Source organism: Oreochromis niloticus, linkage group LG7 (assembly GCF_001858045.2).
Source record: "Oreochromis niloticus isolate F11D_XX linkage group LG7, O_niloticus_UMD_NMBU, whole genome shotgun sequence".
In the NCBI taxonomy this organism is placed as follows: Eukaryota; Metazoa; Chordata; class Actinopteri; order Cichliformes; family Cichlidae; genus Oreochromis; species Oreochromis niloticus.
The window spans coordinates 50,520,599-50,544,841 of NC_031972.2; the positions used below are offsets into that span (position 1 = coordinate 50,520,599).

At 38.2% G+C, this 24,243-nt stretch overlaps 1 protein-coding gene across 1 annotated transcript; it reads left to right on the forward strand.

Moving 5' to 3' along the window:
* The first annotated feature begins 8,360 nt into the window (after nt 1–8,360).
* On the forward strand, nt 8,361–24,242 carry LOC102078645 (mucin-2). The gene is made up of 43 exons (XM_025908460.1): nt 8,361–8,453; nt 8,595–8,850; nt 9,586–9,700; nt 10,046–10,136; nt 10,224–10,357; nt 10,457–10,673; nt 10,834–10,959; nt 11,055–11,169; nt 11,255–11,405; nt 11,527–11,640; nt 11,721–11,790; nt 11,923–12,060; nt 12,649–12,813; nt 12,964–13,058; nt 13,142–13,268; nt 13,376–13,631; nt 13,767–13,819; nt 13,904–14,016; nt 14,193–14,344; nt 14,446–14,584; nt 14,894–15,004; nt 15,117–15,296; nt 15,559–15,745; nt 15,924–16,043; nt 18,355–18,498; nt 18,600–19,723; nt 19,878–20,070; nt 20,153–20,406; nt 20,517–20,697; nt 20,785–20,968; nt 21,067–21,242; nt 21,364–21,433; nt 21,595–21,695; nt 21,783–21,814; nt 21,908–22,088; nt 22,175–22,279; nt 22,420–22,460; nt 22,548–22,670; nt 22,804–22,902; nt 23,033–23,161; nt 23,260–23,299; nt 23,707–23,830; nt 23,934–24,242. The coding sequence occupies exons 1-43, from the start codon at nt 8,378–8,380 to the stop codon at nt 24,139–24,141; spliced, it is 6,810 nt and encodes a 2,269-aa protein (XP_025764245.1). The 5' UTR covers nt 8,361–8,377; the 3' UTR covers nt 24,142–24,242.
* Nucleotide 24,243: the final 1 nt, after the last annotated feature.

Here is a 24,243-nt window from a genome sequence, read left to right on the forward strand (position 1 = left end):
TATTCAAATGAAAAGTACAGTCAGAGGATTAAAACTGAGAATAAATTAACAACAACCCACATAAACTGTAGAAGTGTATATGCTAATTTTAATCATATCAAAGAATATCTTAACCAGTTTTCACCTCCATTCAGTGTCATTTTCTTATTGGAAACTTGGATTGGATTAATCCAGAAAAAGGAACAAGACTAAAACTTAGATCTTGGGGTTATGAATTCACATTTGTACCTCGGTGAAACAGAGGTGGAGGAGGAGTGGCCTTGTATGCGGACAAATCCTTGAAATTTAATGCAGTGGATAAGATGACGACAGTGATTGATAATGTATTGGAATGTATAATAGTTGACATTTTTAAAGAAAAAAAAGGAAAAATGTAATCATTAGATCTATATACAGAGCTCCATGTCGCAGTACTGAGACCTTTAAAGACCTGATAGAGGAAACATTCACAGAAATAGTTCACAAAAAACTTTTCATTTGTGGAGATCTCAATATTGATATGCTAAACTCAAATAAACAGAAAATCACTGATGAATTTATTAACACAATGTACTGTATGATCCTATTCCCCAAAATTACTAGACCTACCAGGATCACCTCACATTGTGCAGCTCTCATAGACAACATTTTTACAAATGACATTAAGAATAAGACAGTAAGTGGAATTCTGGTTAATGACATCAGTGACTATCTTCCAATTTTCACAGTCTACGATAGGAATTACAAGATTACTGAAGTGGACAGAGAAAAAGAGCACAGACAAGTAAGAACAGAGGAAATAAAAAATGCATTTAAAAAAGATTTATTGAAACAGAACTGGGGTGAAATATATGAGAAACAAGATGTTAATGGTGCGTATGATGAATTCCTTAGAATATTTACATTATTCTATAATACAAACTGTACAATAAAGCAATATAGTAGAAAACATAATTATATGGACTGTCCATGAATAACAAAAGGTCTGCAAAATGCACGTGAAAAGAAAAATGAACTATACAGAGATTTCTTAAGAAAGAGAACTGAAGATGCTGAAATTGGATGTAAAAGATATAAAAATAAGTTAATAAATATACTAAGATATTGTAAAAAGAAATACTATAAGAAGCAATTAGATGATAATAGAAATAATATTAAAAGAATATGGGAAATACTGAACAGTGTTATAAAACATAGGGCTAGACTAAACAACTATCCTAAGTGTTTTTTGTAACTGCTGGACCAAATTTAGCAAGAACAATCACTGATCATAGCAGAGGAAAAACTGGATACCTTGATAGACAGAAATCCTTATTCAATGTTTCTCACAGCCGCTGATGAAAATGAAGTTTTTGAAATTGTCAGAAAGTGTAAAACTCTGAAATCCTTGGATTGTAATGTTATTTATATGATAGTGGTTTAAAAAAAGTCATCGAGGATATTTTATACATCCGTAATTAATCATTTCAAACTGGTCTATTTCCAGACAGAATGAAAATAGCTAAATACCTCAATGCAAATCTGGCAAAAAATGCCATTTCACAAAATACCTCAATGCTCAAAAATTCTTGAGAGACTGTTTAACAACCTACTGGAAAACTATAGATAAACATAAAGTACTCACTAAGAGTCAGTACGGCTTCAGATCAAGCAGATCAACCTCATTAGGACTATCAGATTCAATAGAATACATAACAAATTTCATAGACAAAAAGCAAGTTTCTGTTGTATTCACAAAGTCTAATTATTGATTTAATGCTGATTTGATGTAAAATCTCCAAATAATATTAGAATACCTAAACCTGGGAAATTCAATTAAAATTTAAGTGCAGTCAGAGAAAGTTTCCTTAAAGAAAGGTTCAGAATAAAAAAATTGTTCCACATTCATTATGATTCAGTGTAATATATTTCGAAGTAGCCTAACAGCTGTATCAGTGCCTGTCTGTAGTCAACAACTGAATGTAAAATAAATTAAGTACTATTCAACAGTGTTTATTATCAGTTTTCACAATGGACCGCTGTTTACTCTAACATTACATTGTTCCTTTCTCGTTTAAAGTCAAATAAAGTTTGCATTCAAAAGAAAATAATTTAAACTGACTACCATAAAAACCAAGGCTGCGAAGATTAAAATAATCCTACACTAAATATGAGAAAAGTTGTCCAAAGTAAAATAGAAACAAATCACAATCTAATAATAGGTTTGGAACGTCTTTACGCTGTTCCACACTGCGTTCCGCCTAGGAACTATACCCAGTTTTAACTAAATGTGGGAAACCTTTAAAAAGTTTTTAATAGTATATATTTTTTATTTATTTCATAGTACACCAAAATATAAAAGCAATACAAATGTATAATTTATACACATAAAATGTTTTAATCTATAAATTTATCTTTATAATCTCAAATATATTATAAAATTTGACTCATATCTTAAGAGCGTGCTTAAGTTGCTTAAGTACTTTATTTTATTGGTTTAAGCAGTGTTGACACAAGTATCCAATGTTAAATAGTATTATGTCAACAGGGGCCCACCTCTAATCAGAATTGTCCTGGAATAATTTGATGAGTGTACTGTCCTCCCTGAATCAACACAATGTATAGTCTTAGACAAGAATAACAAAAGACTTCTCATCATGCAGCTGTCCTCACTGGGAAGTGGTTTAAAACCCTGTTTGCACTAAGAAGAGCTTTGCGTGCAAAATAATATTATCTATTTATCTGTAGATACATCTAATCACAGATAGCCTGGTTACATCCCTGCTCACCAGAGGAATGACTGCACCAGCTTCAGTAATTAATAACTGGAAGTTGTGTAACTGATTAAAAAAAACACATAATATACTGTATTATACAACTGCTTATACTTGTACTAGTGACGCACAGTGCACAAAATCGAAACTCTTTGACGTTTGCACTCACTGAAGATGGAGCCAAATTTGTTAATTTAAAGCAGTTTGGAAAAAATGTTGTGAAGAAGAAAAATTCATGTTAGGGCATCTGTGGCAGGGATAGCTCAGTAGGTAGAGTGGTCGTCACATGATCGGAAGGTTGGGGGTTCCAATCCACTGAACGGCTACCCTGAGGTACCCCTGAGCAAGTTACCGTCCCTACCCACTGCTCCTCGATGTGGCTGCCCACTGCTTTACTGAGTGAATGGGTCAAATGCAAGGAGAGTAATTTCCCCACCAAAATCAATAAAGTATACGTTATTATCTGTGATTATTGGAAATGAGAAATTTAATAGTGAACGTAAGTCACCATAATCGTTCTTTGGGCATCTTTAAAGCTGCATTTGCTTTTTACTTTAGCTGTTTTAGTAGCCAGATGTAGAAATTGATAGAAGGTGATAAACGAAGCCTAATGTGTTCTGAAAGCAAAACACAAACCTACTGTTCAGACTGTGTGTGAGAATTGGAAAATTTGCAGCTTAACATGCCACCAGACCTCATGCATGTAAACATGATACTGCACGTTGAATATCATGGTCACCAAGGATGTAGACCAACCAGTTTATTTGCACATCCTGTGCAATTCATGAGCCAGAAGCAATTTAGATGTAAGATTTTAGTTGGACTGTAGATATTTCATGTATCGCAAAAACTCAAAATCTTCACTCGAGCTGTTTGGTTAATTATATTATAATTTCATTTATAATTCTGGATATCAAGATACGATCACTGTCCCACTACTGGCTTTGCAGAGATGCTCTTTTATTTTTGTTTTATTCATTTTTTCTTTCCCACGTTGAATTGAAATAAAGCACAAAAGAAAACTGGAAATACATTTAAAAGCTTGATGATACAAATATAACATGTAAGACCAAAGAAGCAATAACTCTGGCTGGGGCTCGTTCTATGCTAAGCTCTAGCCTGTATGTTATATTGCATTGTTAACAGCTCATTTCACTTAACTACAGTATAATTTATTTAGTTATTCTGAAGTTTTGCTTTACATCAGCATTAGGATCATTAAAAGAAAACCTTATAAACAGAGAAAGTTAAAGATTAAGTTCTCACAGAGAGCACTGAGTGTGAAGGCCTAATGGGCGTTCATCCAGCTATTTTTATTTTTTAACTCAGTGTTGAATTCGGGGTTGTGTGGGGCTGAGGTCCTTTCCAGTGTACATTTGGGAAGGGTCCGAGGCCATATATTTACCATGCATGCTTTTGGAGCTCCTGAATGACCGTCTGGGGAGAGTTCCACAGCTCTGGAAAACCTCACGTGTTGTACCAGTGCCAAAAACTCCACGTCCCAAGAACCTCAACAGCTACAGGCCGGTGGCTTTGACATCCCACCTGATAAAGACCCTGGAGCGGCTGGTCCTAGCACAGCTTCAACCCCTGGTGAGCTCAACACTGGACCCACTTCAGTTTGCCTGAACCTGGCACTGAAGTGGATAATGCCATCACTCAACTCCTACATCGTTCCCTCTCTCACCTGGAGGCTGCTGGGAGCACTGTAAGAATTATGTTCTTTGATTTCTCCAGTGCCTTCAGCACCATTCTTCCCACAGTTCTGAAGGACAAGCTGGAGAACATAGGAGTGGACCATCACCTCACAACATGGATACTGGACTACCTCACCGACTGAGCACAGTATGTGAGAACTCAGGGCTGTGTGTTTGATAGGGTCGTCTGCAGTACGGGGGCCCCACAGGGAATGGTTCTGGCTCTGTTCCTCTTCACCAGCTACACTGCAGACTTCTCCCACAACTCCACCCAGTGCTTCCTGCAGAAGTTCTCTGACGACTCTGCAATAGTTGGCCTCATCACTGATAGGGACAACAGGGAATACCAAGAACTGACCCATGACTTTGTGGACTGGTGCCAGATCAACACTATTAAAACCAAGGAGCTGGTGGTAGACTTCTGCAACATCCAAGGTATGGACATTGAGGCTGTGGATAGCTACAGGTACCTTGGTGTTCATCTGAACAATAAACTGGACTGGACTGGACAATTCAGATGCCCTCTACAGGAAAGGGCAGAGCAGGCTGTACTTGCTGCAGAGGCCTAGGTCTTTTGGAGTGAAGGGCCCACTCCTGAAGACCTATGACTCTGTGGTGGCCTTAGCCGTCTTTTACGGTGGGGTCTGCTGGGGCAGCAGCATCTCTGGTGGGGACAGAAAGAGACTGAACAGGCTGATCCAGAGGGCCAGCTCTGTTCTAGGATGCCCTCTGGGCCCAGTGGAGGTGGTGAGTGACAGAAGAATGGTGGTTAAGCTGTCATCCTTGTTGGACAACATCTCCTACCCCATGCAGGAGACTGTGACAGCACTGAGCAGCTCCTTCAGTGGTAGGCTGCAGCACCCAGGTCTTTCCTCCCTACTGCTGTCAGACTCTACAACATGGTCTCTGCAGAGTACCAAACACATGCAGAGAGACACAAACACACATCCCATACACAATAATAACTTTTACCTTGTCTCCCTGATATGCAATGTGCAATAGTACCAAGTACAATTTTCCCTATTTTCCCTATGTAACAAAGTATTTTATTCTATTTTAATCTATTTGTACAGTATTTTCATCTATTTGTATAGTACTTATTCTATCGTATATAGTATTCTTTCTATTTTGTATAGCATGTTATTCTGTTTACCTTATTCTATTCTCTCTATTATCTATTATGTCTCTTCTATTCTTTTCTCTTTTTCTCTTAGTTTTTTACTGCTGTTGTACTTGAATAATAAAAGTTTTATCTTATCTTATGTTATCCTATTCATGGGACAGGGGGAACATGCGAACATCACAATGAAAGCTGTTTAGGACGTTTGAACCTTTTTTTGCTGGAAGAGATGTGATCACTGCACCCCTGTGCATTTTCATAACAGTTATTCTAAATATTTGCAAGGCTGCCAAACACATTGCTTCATATCACTACTAATGGACCAAAAAATAACAATCTTCCAGGTGTGTCAGAGTAGCTTTGTTGAGAAATAAACATTTAAAACATTGTAATATATAGACATATAGAACAAAATAAAATAAAATGGCATTTTTAGTCATTATACATGCACAATGAAATTGAGGTCTTCCACACCAACTGTGCATTGAATAAAAATATAAATAGTGTAGCAGCAAGAATAAATAACAGACAAGAGGAAGGCACACAATAGAGGAGAAGTTGCAAAGTGCTTGAAAGTAGTGGAATGGACTTGGTCTGAGTGAATGGCCAGAGTAATGGGGGGGGGGGTAGTGTTGACAGTCCAAATGGCCCAGGGGAAGAAGCAGTCTTTTAATGTTCAGTTTCAGGTTATTTTCTGAGCATCAATGGGATAGATTCTCTGCCTCTGCCCTGTACGCTGTCTCATCCCCAACGATGGTGGTGACATTGGTTTACTCAACGATGACATTGGTTGGGCGGATTGGTGTACAGTCATGGGGGAATAGGGCATACAGTAGGGGGCTGAGAACGCAGCCCTATAGGGATATTTGAGTAAACTGGTATAAATTACTGTGTTTTTCTGACCATAAGGCGAATCGGATTACAAGGCGCACCGTCGTTGAATGGGTCTGTTTTTATACATAACGCACACTGGATTATAAGGCGCATTAAGCGAAACAAAACAGTCAGATAAGCGGAAGTGGAAATGGAGGAAGCAAGAAGAATGAGTTGAGTAAAGTTTGACTTATCTAAGTCAAAGCAAGAAGAATGAGTTGAGTAAAGTTTGACTTAGATAAGTCAAACTTTACTCAACTCATTCTTCTTGCTTCCTCCACTTCCGTACCATTGATTCATTAATGCTGAATTCTCTTGCAGCTGCTCTATTCCCATGTTGTTGCAGTATATTCATGACTAACCTCGTATTGTGGATGGATTATCTCAGTTGTTCTCCTGACTGAAGTTTGGTCCGCTTACAGCATCCTGCCATGCTATTGCATTTGTCCCTAACCATCTGGAACCCTCTCCTTAACTTTGATCGAGTGGAAAAAAGTTAGCATTCATCCTCTAGCTTCACTGTGTTTATATTATGCTAACATAGCTATGTTGCTAGCGATCGTGAAGCACATCATTATAAACCAGCTAGTCCAACTTCATTAACCCTACAAACGTCACTGCTGTTTAGTTTTCTGTCTTCATTTATGTCGGAAGTGATAGCAGAGCTGTACGTTTTAATTTTTTCACAAATCAGTCAGTCAGAACATGCTATATCATGTTTAAGTGGAAACTAGCAAGCTAACTTCCTGCTAACTTGTAACTCCGTTAAATTTAATAAAATCTGTTTTCATTGATGTCTGGATGTTAAACTTAATTGCTACACCTGGTAAAGCAGATGAAAGACAGATGAAAGAAATTAGACTTTTTTTAAGTCTCAGTGATGCCGCAGTGTTCGTTTGACTTTGGGACCCAGACGGAGTTTTGGACCCAGATTATGCTGCAAGGCTCCTGACTACGGTAACCTTAATGCTCAGACAATGCATCAAGCGGTGTGGTTTCATAGCTTACCAAAGTCGTACTAAAACATTTTTTGACAGATTTTTTGAGCGCCGTGTACCACATAAAATCGGTTCAAGGTCAGTGAGCACAACCACGATTCATACATAAGGCGCTGTCAATTTATGAGAAAACTGAAGGATTTTAAGTGCACCTTATAGTGTGGAAAATAGGGTAGTTAAAGACATGCGTTGGTCAGTAGTTTATGTAATGTGTAAAACACACCCAATCAAATTGAGACTTTTTCTTTCCTCAGTTTGAAGCTCCTTCCTGCTCGTGAATTTGCAGCATTCCCAAAAATGAGCTGCTATGTTAAAGCAAATAAAGGAATCAAATCCTGCTGCTTAATGGCTTTTGAGTAGAACATGAATGCCTTGACATGAATAAGCTCTTGAGTATTGCAGGATGTTTGTCAATTATCTTATCAAATGTAAAGCAGATGGTAGACAAGTTGGCATAGGCTTTGTTTAAAGCAGCTCACGTAGGTTTTAGATTATGTTAGGTGATGCCTGCATGGTCATAGTCACTCATGAGATCTTTACTTTCTTGGCAGATTTGTAAGAAATCTTACATCCCAGTGTCTCATTTTCAACCTTTTATTCCTATTTTAATAAATTATAATTATTGCATTCTTATTAAACAATAGATTTATAACAGAGGAGCATGCTGTCAATAAAACTGTTTTATTGCTGCCTCTGTCGTCTTGAAATGAAGATATTTAATTCAAGTGCAAACATACTTGTTCAATTAAGAGGAAGGATGTAAAAATAAGTTATATGGGACTTGTGAAGGGCGTTGGACAGCCATCCAGCACATGTTTGCCACGACTGGCAATAAATCTTCACGTCTTACTCAGAAAGAAGGTGTGAGAAAAAAAAGTCTGATCTCAATATAAAGGGCTGTCAAGAACCACTCTCTACATTATCTGCTCTGGGAACAGCAAGTCCACAGTGGCAACAATGAGAGGGAGTTCGGTGGGGTTGTGTTTTCTTGCTTTGACTATAGCCCATGTCACTGAGATCCAAGCTGGACTGGGTAAGGCTCAAATAATTTTGGTCTGCTTTTAAACCTCAATGATTTAAATAGATTTTTCTGGTTCATTTATGCATATATGAACATAACATTTATAATACTTGCACCAATATTCAGCTTTTATTTATGTGCATTTTTTTCCAGTCAGCAACCATGTGAGCAGCATCTGTAGCACATGGGGCAGGGAGCACTTCAAGACATTCGATGGTGATGTGTACCAGTTTCCTGGCATGTGTGAATACAACCTGGTCTCCGACTGCCACGACACCTTCCCAGAGTTCTCTGTGCACATGAAGAGGAAGGAAAGCGATGGAAACCCAACAGTCAGTTATGTGGTGGTCACCATCAGTGATTTTGCATTTCACCTCAGCAAGGATGTGGTCACTGTGAACAACCAGCCGTAAGTTAAAATAAAAAAAGCAACTCTGATATAATTATGATGATAATCTTTTATCTCAGATATATAAAACCAATATATACACATATTCCTAATGACATGAATCAACCACTCAATCATCAAGTCTTAAATGGAGTAGGATGTACATACTTTTTAATCCCCACATGATGTTTAACACTTTATGTATTCACCATGTTCATCATTAGCCACAGTTCCCCTCAGCACTTGTATACTCTCAGAAAAACACATTAAATTAACATCATTTTATATATATTATCAGTCATCAATTTCATTAATTTCACATTCTTCTAAAGCAGGTTTCAAAAACTTTCTTTGAACTGAATAATGCTTGAACATTGCTGTAGGTCCACTGGAAAACTGTTCCGCAATTTTACTCCACAAACGGAAATGCAAAAGGTTTTAACTGTTGTTTGTCTTCAAATTTAACTTTCTCCTCATTTTCTCCAATGTTAGTGTGGTCTCTAAATCTGGCTTCATTTAATGATTCCCGTTGCTTTTTCCTGAAGTTTAGATAATGACTGAATTAAAGTTTTGTATACATTTACCCAGACTTCCGGACAGTACTCTTAAGTATGGCAATATAAGTGAACATTTGAAGTACACAGAGTGATTTATAATGCAAAAGACTTTATTCAATACAGAGATGCGTCTTATATAATGTTAATTATAGATATAAATGAATTATAATTGTTAAAAAGATATTATCTTTCTTCTCAGTGTCAAACTTCCACACTACCAGGCCGGAGTACAAGTGGAAAGAAATGCAGTCTACATCAAGCTCCAGTCCAAAGTTGGCGTCATTGTCATGTGGAACCTTGATGATGCAGTCATGGTAAATCCTTAAAACAGACAGATCCAATAGGACATTTTTTTAACACATTTCTTATATTAATGACTAACAACCCAACCTCCAGAAATACTTTGCCATATTTTTTATATTTTTGTCTGTGTGACATTTAAATAAATACACTGCATTTGAGTTGAATTGCCGACTACCTGGTTCACTACAACAATAGTTACAGTGGTTACTATTGTCTTTGCATACATGTAAAGTCCTTATATGTGGCAACTTTGATGCAATCTTTCATTTTGTTTTGACATTTTATATAGTTTTATATCTAAAACATGTCATGTCTGGTTTCAAAAACTTTTTCTAACCCTTTACTCCGTGTTTAAGGTGGAAATTGATAATGATTACACTAACCGCACTTGTGGACTTTGTGGAGATTTTAACGGTGTTCCAGTCTACAATGAGTTCCTCCTTGATGGTAAAAGCTGTTCATCATTTATTACTTTTTAAAATCTTCAATATGCTGACTATTGTGTGTCCCTACTGATGTAATTGTATGCAAAAGGTCGCAAAATCAGTCCCATTGAGTTTGGCAACATACATAAAGTCCATCGTCCAAATGATGATTGTGAGGACCCATATGAAGAGGAAGATGTGTCACAGGAAGCTATGAATGTGCCAGAGTCATGCAAAGAGTTTGTGAGTTTTGTTACCTACTTCAGCCAGGTTTAACGAAAGAGATCTGATCTGGTTTTATGTTTGTATTAAATAACTGTGCACATGTTTACTCTCTTTTAGCAAAACACGTGTGAAGAGATGCTGCATGCAGAAACCTGGAGCTCCTGCACCAAACTGATTGACCCTGAGCCTTACATTCAGGCCTGTGTGCAGGACATGTGTGGCTGTACCAACCATTCAGATGACTTTTGTGTCTGCAGCACACTCTCTGAGTTCTCTCGACAGTGTTCCCATGCAGGAGGGGAGCCTCCCAACTGGAGGACTTCTAAATTCTGTGGTAAAATTTTGTTTTCTCTTTCTGTTTGGTTTTTATTTTTGTCTTTTATATATTAAGGGGTAGAGAGAGTATCGAAATACTGAAATTATCGTAACCAACTATATATCAAAATTTGGGAAACGTCAGAAGTAAAATAAATAAATTCCCACTTCCTTCACAGCCAAACAGTGCCCATTCAACATGGTTTATGAAGAGAGTGGATCCCCTTGTGTGGATACCTGCACACATCAAGACACAAGCTCATTCTGTGAGGACCACAAAATGGACGGCTGCTTCTGTCCTCCTGGTTAGCGCTCATCACAAATACGTTTCTTTCTACACACCTGTTAAAGCTTCTCTTTACATGGGACTTTACCATCAAACGCCAACTTTCCATTTCAGGAACCGTGTTCGATGACATTTCCATGAGGGGGTGTATTGCTCAGTCTGAATGCCAGTGCAAGCATGGAAAAATCTATGAATCTGGTGAAGTTTACAGACAGGAGCGAGAGGAATGGTAATGTTCATAATGCTACCAGAATGTAATTTTTTACAATGTGTCTGCATATTTTGATATCTTAATGAATTTGTTTGTTTTTCAGCACATGTTTTGAGGGTAGATGGGCTTGTGAAAGTCTTTCAACACCTTCTACGTGTGCAGTTGAAGAAGGTTCACATGTAACCACCTTTGATGGGAAAGACTTCACCTTCCATGGAGACTGTTACTACACCCTGGCCAAGGTGGAAAGAAAGGTAAATGAGCCTTAGCTTTGTACTATCAAATTTTAGAAGATACTGTGTTGGGCACATGTAAGGTGAAAATATTGGATTAGGCTAATTTTTTTTTCTTGAGCTCACACTATGTATATTTCAGGATGATTCAAGCCCTAAGTTTACCATTCTGGTCCAACTAGTACCATGTGCACACCAAGAGTATGACACTTGTCTGAAGACCATCAAAATCCTGCTGAACAATGACAGAAACAATGTGAGTTCAATACTGGGCTCATGCTTTAAATAGATACTGACAGCTGCAACATTCTAATGATCAATTCTGTTTTTATTCAGGTGTTAACATTCACTGCTGATGGCACAGTAAAGCAGAATATGCAGATTATCAGTTTGCCACACTACACAGGTTTGTCAGAAAATAAGGAATTCCCCCAAAGTTGATTCTAATGAGGAACTTTAGATTTTAGAAGCTACTTTCATTTATGCTGAGATGTAAGAAGTTAGTCAAACTGATTTTTGTGCTTCTCTTCATTCACAGCGGACATCAGTATATTCCACGCTTCATCGTTTCACATTATGCTCCAGACCAGCTTTGGTTTGCAAATTCAGATCCAACATGTGCCTCTGATGCAAGTCTATGTCAGCCTGGAGCAGAGCTACAGGGAAAAGACAAGTGGTAAGTTTTATGTTAGCCTTTAAGCATTATATCATGAGGACTAATATACATTTATTAAATAACTATTTAGTGCAATTTGTTTTTCTTTAAAAATTAAACACTTGGTCATAATTTTGGGTTTGTAACAGTATATCGAGTTCTGGTGAGAGAGCAACATGTTATTTTGGAGGCCGGGTGACCAGGGATGTGCCTTTAAACCAGTTTTGGCAACTAGTCTGAAATAAATGGCCTCACCCACTCTAAGAGCTAGGGCAAGGAATTTAGACATAATGAGGGAACTCGGAGTAGAGTGCTAGCTTCTTCAGATGAAAAGGAACCAGCTAAGATGGTGCGGGTGGGCAGCTAATTGTTGTGCCTAAATGAAAAGCTTATCTGGAAGGTTCAGTGGGTAGGAGACACTGAGGTAGACCCAGAGCATGCTTGAGAAATTGTGTTTTATGTGACCTAAGATGATCTCAGGATCACCCCATTCTGAATACCACCCAGTTAGCAAGCCATTAAAAATCACTTGGTTTCAGATATTTGTTTATTTGGCATCCTTATTTGCATTTCATTATAATTTCTTTCTTAAATATCTGTAATTTTTAGGTTTATGTGGGAACTACAACATGGTCCTGTCTGATGACATGAACACTCGTCAGGGAATTGTGGAGGGAAGTGCAGCAGCTTTTAGTAACTCCTGGAAGGCTAGCTATGTATGCCAAGACAGAGAAGACAGACTTGATGACCCTTGTTCTTTCAGCGTGGAAAATGGTAAACTGGAAAGTTTCTTTTGTCCATCAAGTGTATTTCTGTAATTGCTGTCATTTGCTCGAAACTGATTGTCCAGGCTCTAAATGTAACATATTTGAACAAGTAAGAAATATAAACAAGAAATTAAAATTAGTACTCATCTACTTATAGAAATGTATGCCAAACACTGGTGCACCTTGCTACGACAGCCAAATAGTACCTTTGCAGAGTGCCATTCTGTGGTGGATCCTGAGATTTACTACAAGGTACAACAAAACCTCTCTGTGTGTCTTTAACTAAATACGGTGGGACTGTAATACAATAAAAATGTGTTCACTGTTTTCTACAGCGATGTACTTATGCTAGCTGTAACTGTGAGAAGAGCGAGGACTGCCTGTGTGCTGTTTTCTCCTCCTATGCCAGAGCTTGTGCATCAAAGGGAGTGTTCTTGGCAGACTGGAGAGAGAATGTGTGCGGTAAGGGTATCTGAAACAGCTCAGTAATGAAGTTTGATGAGCATGTTCTCTTTTATCAGTTAGTCCAAAACTATGAGGTAATCCGTGTCAAATTTTCCATAAAACAGACAAATACACCAAGAACTGCCCAGAATCTCAGACCTTCTCTTACAAAAATCAGAGATGCCAGCTGACTTGCAGATCACTGAGCTTAAAGCAGCAGAGCTGCACCTCTGATTTCTTACCTGTGGATGGCTGTTCCTGCGCTGAGGGTCACTACCTAGATGACAACGGCATCTGTGTCCCAGTGGCAAAGTGTCCCTGTTACCATAATAATGTCTACATTAGGTCAGGCAAGTCCATCAGCATCAACAACGAGCGCTGGTGAGTCACTTCAGGATTTCAAATGAAACATCCTAAACTAAGGATTAAGCAGGACTGTAACACATGTAGTGTGATGGATTTACACAAACTTGGCTTTTTGTGTTGTATTTTTATAATTTTGGTGTCTTTTTCTAGCGTATGCACCAACGGAGTTCTTCATTGCCATTCTGAAAGAACCCGCAAGTCAAGTCAGTTTTTTTTCCTTCTTCAATGAGAGCTTTTGTTAAGACAATATACAGTATATTAAAGCAATTTGTACTTTTTCCCTACAGTTTCTCCAGCTTGCCCTTCTGCTAAAGAATACTTCAACTGCTCCACTGCAAGCGCAGGAGTTGTTGGAGTGCAGTGTGCTCGAACTTGTTTAAATCTGGACAATGATGATTGTGTGAGTTGTTTTTGATGCTGTGCTTTAGCTGACCTCTCAGTCTCAAAAAAACAGAATCTCATTATTTAATGTTATACACATACACTCAGTAGTCGGCACTTTTGAATGACAATTTTTAACAGTGTCTGAAATTTTTTATTTTATTTTTTATCAATGTGGTCTTTGTATCCTCCCAGGATGCCACAGAGTGTGAATCTGGTTGTCGGTGTCCCAGTGGCCTCCTTGATGATGGTAAAGGTTTCTGTGTAAAAGAAAGTGACTGTCCATGCAAGCATGATGGCCATCTATATGCCTCTGGAACACAAATACCTAACCAGTGCAACACCTGGTAGGACCTTATTTTATTCTCTAAACAGTATTTGACATATATGGCATGTTTTTCTCACAGTATTGAAACTTTATTATATTTACCTTTTTTGATACATTTAGTACCTGCCAAAGTGGAAAATGGAGATGCACAAAGAAAAAATGTCCAGGAACTTGCTTTATTTCTGGAAGTGGTCACTACATCACATTTGATCAGAAAAAATATGCATTTCAAGGACAGTGTGGCTATGTTGCTGTAAAGGTAAATAACGTATGCCAAAATCATCCGAAACACAGCTGTGTCCTTTGCCCTCATCCAATGTTTCTGTTAAAAATTAACACTGAATAGTTAGGAGTGAAGTTAGTCATGCTACTCTAATTTCCTTAGTAAAAAAAAATAGCATACATGCCATTAACACTGTATCTTTTGTTCATACAATACAATTACTTATTTGAAAAATTGCAAGGAGCAAAGGCTCTATATTTTAAATAATATCAGTAATCAGAAAATCTTTTTTTCTAAATATAAAGATTTCAGATACAGTTAAGACTTATGAATTATTTTTTACAGAACAACTGTGGCAATAAAGCAGTGCAGGAGAACTTTGCAGTTATCACTGAAAATGTACCTTGTGGCTCTACGGGCACCACCTGCTCTAAAAAAATCAGAATTCACCTGGGGGTAAGATCAGATATAAACACTCTCAAAGTTTTCTCATGCCAACAATAGTAAATAGAAATATGTTTTTAGCATTGCAATTGAACCAACAGAAACGTATTTTCCTTCATTACAGGGAACGGTAATCACACTATCAAAGGGAAAATTTACAAAGGATAATCTGGGACATGGACCTCAGATCCAGAGCACAATAAGTGAGGTTGGATCGTATGTGGTTATAAAATCTGACATCGGTATGGTAGTGATGTGGGATCACAAAACAACTGTTCGGATCGTGCTTGAACCAGTGCACAGCGTGAGTTACAGTAACTGTTACATTAAATTCTTACATTAAAGTTTTGCTGTTTTTAATGCAGTGTATCCTTTTTGTCTCACCACATACTTGTGGTTTTCAATACCACATATTGAAGAAATACACAGAATCATTTCTAAAAAAGAACAAATAAAATCCTAGAGGAGCCTAATATGTTAATGAAATGTATGATAAATGTAAATCACTCTATTATATTTATCAGCCTCACACATTGTTCGATTGACTCTTTTCTATGACTGCACAGGGAGAGGTGTGTGGCCTGTGTGGAAATTTCGATGGTGATGCACAGAATGACTACACCACCCAGGGTCAGCTGGTGGTGAGCAATCCACTCGAATTTGTAAACAGCTGGAAAGAGCCTAGCTCTTGTCCAGATGTGGAGGAGAACATTGATCCTTGTGCAGTAGCACCCAGTCGACATCACTGGGCAGGTAGCATGTGTAGCATCATAAAAGGAGACACATTTAAAGAATGCCACAGAAAGGTAATGATCATTAATAATTTCGACACATTCATGCAAATATAAAACACTGCTCTAAAAAAATCATCATCAAATTTGCACCACTGGACAGGTTTGCCCCATTCCATTTTATGAAAACTGCATCACAGAGTCATGTGCCTGCGACACTGTAGGAGACTGTGACTGTTTCTGCACAGCAGTTGCAGCTTATGCTGAGGTTTGCAATGAGCATGGTGTTTGCATTGATTGGAGAACTCCAGAGATCTGTCGTAAGTAACAGTTTGTTTTAAATTTGATTTTCCAACCTTTTCTGACACCTGACTTTGTCTTTGAGGCCCTAAATTTTTGTAAGCATAGTGTTAACAACTTACCTTTCCAAGTTTATACTGTTATTAATGAATAAACTTAACATTTTCTGTATCAAGCTACACTCAATAACCAATAAGAACCAAACTGGACACCTGTTTTTGCAAGTTTATGAAACATCTGAAACTGAATTCTTTCATTTTATAAAAATATTCAGAATATTTATTAAACAGTGTGTGGGATTTAGTGGCATCTATCTGCGAGGTTGCAGATTGCAGCTGAATACCAAATTTGGTATTAAACTGTGTCTATCTTTATAAAAGCTAATTAAATGTTAAATTGCAAAAGAAAATGAACGTAGCAAAGTGATTGTTCCAGAGTTGGTGTTTGGTTTGTTAGCTTAAATGGTAAATGGACTGGTTCTTATATAGCGCTTTTCTGCACCATCTGGGCACTCAAACTGCTTTACACAACTTGTACGTTCACACAAGCAATTTTTTTTTTTTTCTGTTTCTAAGTGCTTACTATCTAACATTCACATGCATTCATACTCCGATGGATGCATTAGAGAGCAACATGGGGTTAGTATCTTGCCAAGGATATTTCGCATGCAGACTGGAGCAGATTGGGATCAAACCACCAACCTTCCGGTTAGTAGGTGACCTGCTCTACCACTAGAGCTACAGCCACCCCAAAAAACCAAAAAACTGTAATATATCATGTTGGACTCTATGGAAAAGGATATACAGCTATAGAGGGATCATTCTTAGATAACAAAAATATTTTTTCTATGTAAAAATACAAATTAAAGTAAGAATATATCACAGCATGACTTCTCATGAACTCTTTCATGAACTCTTACAGAGCATACTGTATATAACCCAAGCTATGAGTTTGACATTAAAGAACATCTTCTCTTCTGTCTCATGTAACATAAGAATTAGCCATTATTAGCAAGCAATTTTTGTAGGAGAAAAGTGTGACGAGGCCACTTTCATGTCCAAAATGGCCTTTCATTTTCCATTTGCTCCTGTCTAAACGAGTCAAATCTGTAACGATAATAAAGAGGGAACATCCACAACCAAAACATTTCTTATGAACAAGCACTTGCCAAGAATGGAGGAAGATCTTGGGTTTTTGTTTGTTTGTTGGTTTTTTGTGTTTTTTTAAAAGCCTCAGGTAGAACAAGGCTCTAGGAGGGGCAAGCATCAGCTGTAACTTGTTGGGGGAATGAAGGAAAGAAAGACGTACCTTATTAACCCTCTGGGCATTAAAAGCAACATTTCAGGCCTATCTCCCCCCACCACACTCCCTGCCGGTGGCTGATGCCCTCAGCCGTCGGTGCATTGGTGGTTCTCAGTGTCCGGGGCTGGGCGTTCAGGTATGTAGTGGCTCACTCCCAACGGCTGCTTGGCGGGGCCTGGTGCCTGTGGCTTACTCGGGCCTTTCCGGAGGGTGGGGGGCCCTCGGGCCTCTGGGCCCAAGGCTCTGTCCGCTCTGGTGGAGCCTACGGGCATGTCACCACCCCTGTAGTGCCCCAGCATGTGCTGGGGCACTCCTCAGCTCTTTCCAGGAGGGTGGAACGGTGGTCCTGGAGAAACCTTTTGAATACAAGTGTATGCTCATGCATACAGGTGTGCACACAGGTGAACACATGGGTGTTCACAGACACAGACAGCCTCAAAGCATACCGTGGGTTGTGGGTCTTACGTGCTGCTCAGTAACATTCAATATTTATTATTTACTGTTACTTATACTTACTTATCTAGGTTACTGCTGCAGTGTTCCTACTCTGTTGTTCTCTTTTTGCTTGTTTTCTGTTTTTTTCTTCCAGCAGGATCCAGCGGATTTTTACTGTCTTCTCTCACTGTCCCTCTTCCCCTATGTTTTTCTTTCACTCTTCTTTTCTTGAAATTCTCTTGTCTACATCTTTCCTTTTCCTATCCCCCAGTCATGTCTGTTCCATTTGTAATAATTAAAAAAAAAAAAAAATTAAAAATTTATAATATAGTCAGGGTCAATTATAATTAATCTTATTCCCATTTTTTTATTTCATCACCTAATGCGCTGTGCATCACCTAATCATGAAAAGTCTGAAAGAAATTCCAAAATATACCTCAAACTATGTATTTCTTTCAGTCGCCTTATAAAAATCTAATGTTAGACCTTATAAAGTGGACTTTGAACTGACATTCACATTACACCTAGAAATATATTTCGAACAACATTTTAATTGTCTAAATGAACAGCATCATTTGTATTCTCTTTCCCTAGCTGTCTATTGTGATTACTACAATAACCGAACCAGGCTCGGAATAACAGAATGCTTATGGCACTATCACCCTTGCCACCCTACTTGCTACAAAACCTGTTTGAATCCAGAACCTAAATGTCCGAATCCCATACCCACCCTGGAAGGTAAGAGGTTAAGTCGTGTTAGTTTGTATGACCTTATATCAAATAAATGTCCCATTCAGAAATGTTGAATAAGGTTTTATTATGTAATTTCTTTTTTATAGGCTGTTACCCTGTATGCCCAGAGGATAAGCCCATATTTGATGAGGAAAACAATAGATGTGTGAATGCATGTATCAATGTAGATACTACCATAACTACAACTACCACCACATCTACAACTACAACTATTACCACAACTACACCTCCTACTACAACAACTACACCTACTCCTACAACTACCACAAGTACAAACACAATAACAATGACCACTTGCCTTCCAAATCTTGAATGTGAGTGGTCAGACTGGTATGATGTGGATGATCCAACGGACAAAAGTGACTGGGAAACATATAAACACATCACAGACAGTAATAAAACAATATGTGAAAATATTGAAAAAGTTGAGTGTGGAGTGGTAGATTACCCAGACAAAAACTTTGATGACTTTGTGAAGGAAACTCAACAAACTGTTACTTGTGAAAAGAACATTGGTTTAATATGTAGAGGAGAGGACCAGACAGAGCCTCCAAGAAAGTGTTTTGACTACAAGATCAAGGTATGTTGTAAGATATGTTCAACCACAACTCCAACTACGACTCCAACTACCACCACCACCACCACGACTCCAACTACCACCACCACAACTCCAACTACCACCACATCTACAACTACCACAACTCCAACTACGACTACCACCACGACTACAACTACAACTACCACTACAACTCCAACTACAACTACCACCATGACTACAACTACAACTGCCACCACAACTCCAACTACAACTACCACCACATCTACAACTACCACAACTCCAACTACGACTACCACTACGACTACAACTACAACTACCACTACAACTCCAACTACCACTACAACTCCAACTACAACTACCACCACATCTACAACTACCACAACTCCAACTACGACTACCACCACGACTACAACTACAACTACCACTACAACTCCAACTACCACTACAACTCCAACTACAACTACCACCATGACTACAACTACAACTGCCACCACAACTCCAACTCCAACTACCACGACATCTACCACGACTACAACTACTACCACGACTACAACTACTACCACAACTACAACTACAACTACCACCACAACTCCAACTACAACTATAACCGCAACAACAAAGGAACTGGACTGCCCTGACTGGGGTGTTTCAGTAAGACCCTTAATTTATCACATAAAAATGTTTTCAATAACTTTTTATTTAATAAGACATAACTATTTTGACTTATTCAGTAACTAACTTCTTGCATGTTTTTTTTGAAAAATATCTTAAAATACCTATTTTTGTTTGTGCTATTTTCTTCAAGCAAAATGAGACCTTCGAATTGTGCGAATGCATATGGGCCAGATGCATAGAGAACAGAACAGTAGAAATTCTTAAAGATCAATATCCATGTCCACCGCTTCAAAACATAACTTGCGCCAATGGACGAGAACCAGTTCTGTTGAATAGCACAAACCCCTGCATACCCCCCCCTTGTCAATACCTTGCTTGTGACTGTAAGTTATTCTGTGAATCAACAAAAGATTTGTTCCATTCATGTTTTTTTCCTCCCTTAAAAATTTTTTCTTTTTTTTTCAGGTGAATGTATAGGGTGGGGAGATCCACATTACGAAACGTTTGATGGACTTTACTACAGTTATCAAGGAAACAGTACTTATGTGTTAATGGACGAAATTGAAAAAAGGCATAACCTAACAATTTACATTAATAATGAGTTTTGTGATCCCATTGAACATGTATCTTGTCCACGATCGTTAACAGTATCATATAAATCACAAAACATCACACTTATTAATACTAATCCTGATCTTCTTGGAGCTGTACAGTTGGAGGTAAATTTATATATATATGAATGCCAATGTTTTATTGTACTTTTTCTGCAAAATAACCAAGATAGATTTTGTTGTATGTTTTTACATATGGAGCTTTTATTCTTTTGTAGGTTCTGAGAAATGAAACATGTTTGGATCAAACTCAAAAAGAGAGTGTTGAAATCGTGAGTTCTGGTCTTAAATTGATTTTAAAGATTCCTGACCTAAACGTGGTTATTGAATTTGGAATAGTTGGCTTCAGGGTATTCCTTCCATTCGAGTACTTTGGCAATAATACACAGGGCCATTGTGGTAAGAACGTTCACCAAAGTCACCATATTTTTCAACCCTTAGTTTGAGGTTATACTGCAATATTAACTGTTTTATTATTGTTTTCAGGAACATGCAACAATAACCAGGCTGATGACTGCATGTTGCCTGGACGTGAGCTGGTGGAAAGCTGTGCAGTGATGGCTGATTCTTGGTGTGTTAACACCACTGGCAACTGCACAGCACAACGTGCACAACCACTCAGTGCCCAATCATGCAAATCAGACCCCGTGTGTGATCTGCTTAATACTAAGTAAGCATTATCTGATCTTCTGCAACAGTTTATTCCTGTACTATTAATAGTTTGCATTTAAAACAAAATAAATTTATTGTTGTCTTTTTTAAAAACAGTGTCTTTGCAGAGTGCCATCCGTTTGTCTCGCCAGAAAATTTCTACAAAGGTTGTGTTTTTGATAGCTGTCATGCTTCAAATGAAAAAATGAAGTGCACAAGTTTACAGACTTATGCTGCAGCCTGTGCTCAGGCTGGAGTTTGCATTCACTGGAGGAACCACACCACAGTGTGCAGTAAGCAACTCTTCATCATTTTGTAAATGTTTTGGATTGGTTGGAATCACAAGTGACAATTTGTCAGCATGTATATTAAAGCCAAAACACAAAACAATGAAGTTCTTTTCTTCATCATCAGCTGGTGAATGCCCATCAGGCAAAGTTTACAAGCCTTGTGGTCCTGCAGAACAACCAACCTGTGAAGACAAGTACGTTTCCCCAAAACTATGCAAAAACATTTCCTGGGGATGTGATTATAACAAAATGTGGCAATAAATAAATGTTTATAGTGGCAATAAGTAAAAGTGACACTGTCTATCAACTTAACTGAATTAATTTAACTGCTGTTTCACTGTAACTTATTTTACAGTCCAAGTGGACCAATTATAAACTACATTACTGAAGGCTGTTTTTGTCCTGATGGAATGAAACTCTTCAACCAGAAGTCTAGAATATGTGTTGAAAAATGTGGTAATTACTTAAAAAATATATTTTTAATTTACTACTACTGACCTAACTATATGATATAGTTTTACTGACTTTTAAATTTTCAAACAGGATGTCTTGATCCTGAGGGCATTCCTCGTGAGGTGATCTTCTGTTTTTTTTTTCACGTGAAATTCTAGTTTTTATTATTTAGTTGCAGGAGAAAAATAATTAATTCTTGTGGTTTACTCTTTCAGTTCAATGAAAGATTTGAGTACAAATGCCAGGACTGTATCTGTGACGAATCCACCAAGACTGTGACTTGCAAGCCTAAAGTGTGCCCACCACCACCAGCCTCTACAACCTGCTCTGCCCCTGGGTTTGTCCTTGTCAACCAGACCAGCCCATCAGACCCCTGCTGTTCTACCTATGCTTGCCGTAAGACATGTAGTATCAAAGCTCGTTACATTTTCCAGAGTGTTATTTGATTGTGGTAGTTTCTCACTGTGATGTAATCTCTGCAGAGTGTCAACCCAACACCTGCCCAGTTACCCATATGAACTGTCAAATTGGACATAAGACAGTTGTTGGGCTTCCTGATGGAAAATGCTGTGCAGAACATAAATGTGGTAAGTTCATGAATACAGGTTGAACATATATAGATAGATAGATAGATAGATAGATAGATAGATAGATAGATAGAAGGATAAAGATATGAATAGTAACACTTTCATGCAATTCACCTCGTCTCTGTCCAACTCTTTCCTAGAACCCAAAAGAGTTTGTGTTCACAGAGCAACTGAATACCAGGTAAATAAGAAGCAGATGATTTGTTATTTTCTTGCCTTTTTACCTTTAAGGATGCACATAATATGGCTTTTTGTCTTCATTTGCCAGCCTGGTTCTTCAGTTCCTATGAAGCCATGCCAGCATTGTACGTGTGCCAATGAGATTGACCCAAAATCTCATCTATTACAAATAATTTGTGTGGATCAAAAATGTAAAGAAAGCTGTGATGTGGTAAGAGACAATAAAGCTGTCATATTCACTTACACCATACATCCCAGTTTGTTTTCCTTTGGTGGCTTTAGTGTGTTACTTGCTAGATTGGGCTTCACAAGCTAAACGTGCCATCTCTCTCGGTGTCTCACAGGGATATGAATATGTGGAAACTGATTCAGATGAATGCTGCGGGAAGTGTGTACAGACACACTGTGTTGTCAACATTAATGGAACCAAACAACTTTTGACTGTAAGATGGTTGTAACTTCATGTGTTAATTCATCTAAGCCAAACACGCAATAAGTGCATATTTGTGTGTTTAAATAAATACTACTAAGTTTGCGTTGATTTTTGTATACATCTATCTCACTGCTTTCTAGCAAGGAGAAACCTGGTCACCACCGGGGAATAAGTGTGAACATTACACCTGTGTCAAGAATGGTGAGACTTTAACAGCAAGCCATTCACAGACTGTCTGCCCACCCTTCCAAGAGAGCAACTGCCAACCTGTAAGTATGCTTTTAAAAATTAATCTTGATTGATTGACTGTATCTGTCTGAAATGAAATGAAACAAATTTTGTTAATGTTGTATATTTTCCTTGTTAGGACACAATTCAAACTGCAGCAAACGGCTGTTGCAAAATTTGTGAGTATAACATTTTGATATTTAACATTTTAATCAGGGGCAGCACAGTGGTGTGGTGGATAACATTATTGCCTCACAGCAGTAAGGGACTTTGTATCCCCCATCTAGCCGGGGTCTTTCTGTGTGGACTCCTCGTGTCTGCTTTGGTTCTCTCCGGGTACTCTGTCTTTCTCCAATTGTCCAAAGACATCCAGTTAGAGGGGTTAGGTTAACTGGTGATTCTAAATTTCACATAGGTGTGAAGTGTGAATGGTTGTCTGTCTGTGTTAGCCTATGACAGTGTCGACCTGTCCAGGATGTACCTGCCTCCCAGCCTACAACATCTGGATAAGTGGAACAGAATGGATGGATAGATTTACATTAAATAGAAATAAAAGAAACTAACTCAACATCTTTTTTTGTAAAAGGTGAGGAGAAGGAGAAGGGATGCAAGTTAATGTCCATGAAAACCCATATTACAGTCAACGGTTGTCAGTCTGCCCAGGAGGTAGATATGCCATATTGTGAAGGATCCTGCAACACTTACACCATGTAAGGATACCTTTACTATTATCTCATATTTCCCTGGAAAGTTACAAAAAGTGTTATTTTACACTTTGAGTATATTAATAAACCTGCCCCCTGCTTTCTTTAGGTACTCTAAAGCAGCAGGAGCGATGGAGCATTCCTGCTCATGCTGTAAGGAGATAAACTTCAGCAATCGCACCGTTGACCTGGTCTGCTTGAATGGAGACACGGTCCCCTACACATACATGTATGTGGAGCAGTGTGGTTGTACCAAGACGGACTGCAGCAGCGCTGGACATCATGTTCGCAGGAAGAGAAGCTTCACACTGCTGTGATGAAACAGTCCATCTCTTTACAGATGTGACATACAATTGTTTCTTTTCACATTTTCTTAAAAATCATTATATATCTTACAAAGTAATTGCTGTTGTATCTTT

Excerpts from the sequence above, each read along its gene's own strand:
- LOC102078645 (XM_025908460.1), top strand. The coding sequence starts at position 8,378 with ATGAGAGGGAGTTCGGTGGGGTTGTGTTTTCTTGCTTTGACTATAGCC. Across the intron at positions 9,701-10,045 it reads ACCTTGATGATGCAGTCATG|GTGGAAATTGATAATGATTA; the intron begins GTAAATCCTTAA and ends TCCGTGTTTAAG. Across the intron at positions 11,406-11,526 it reads TGGCCAAGGTGGAAAGAAAG|GATGATTCAAGCCCTAAGTT; the intron begins GTAAATGAGCCT and ends TGTATATTTCAG.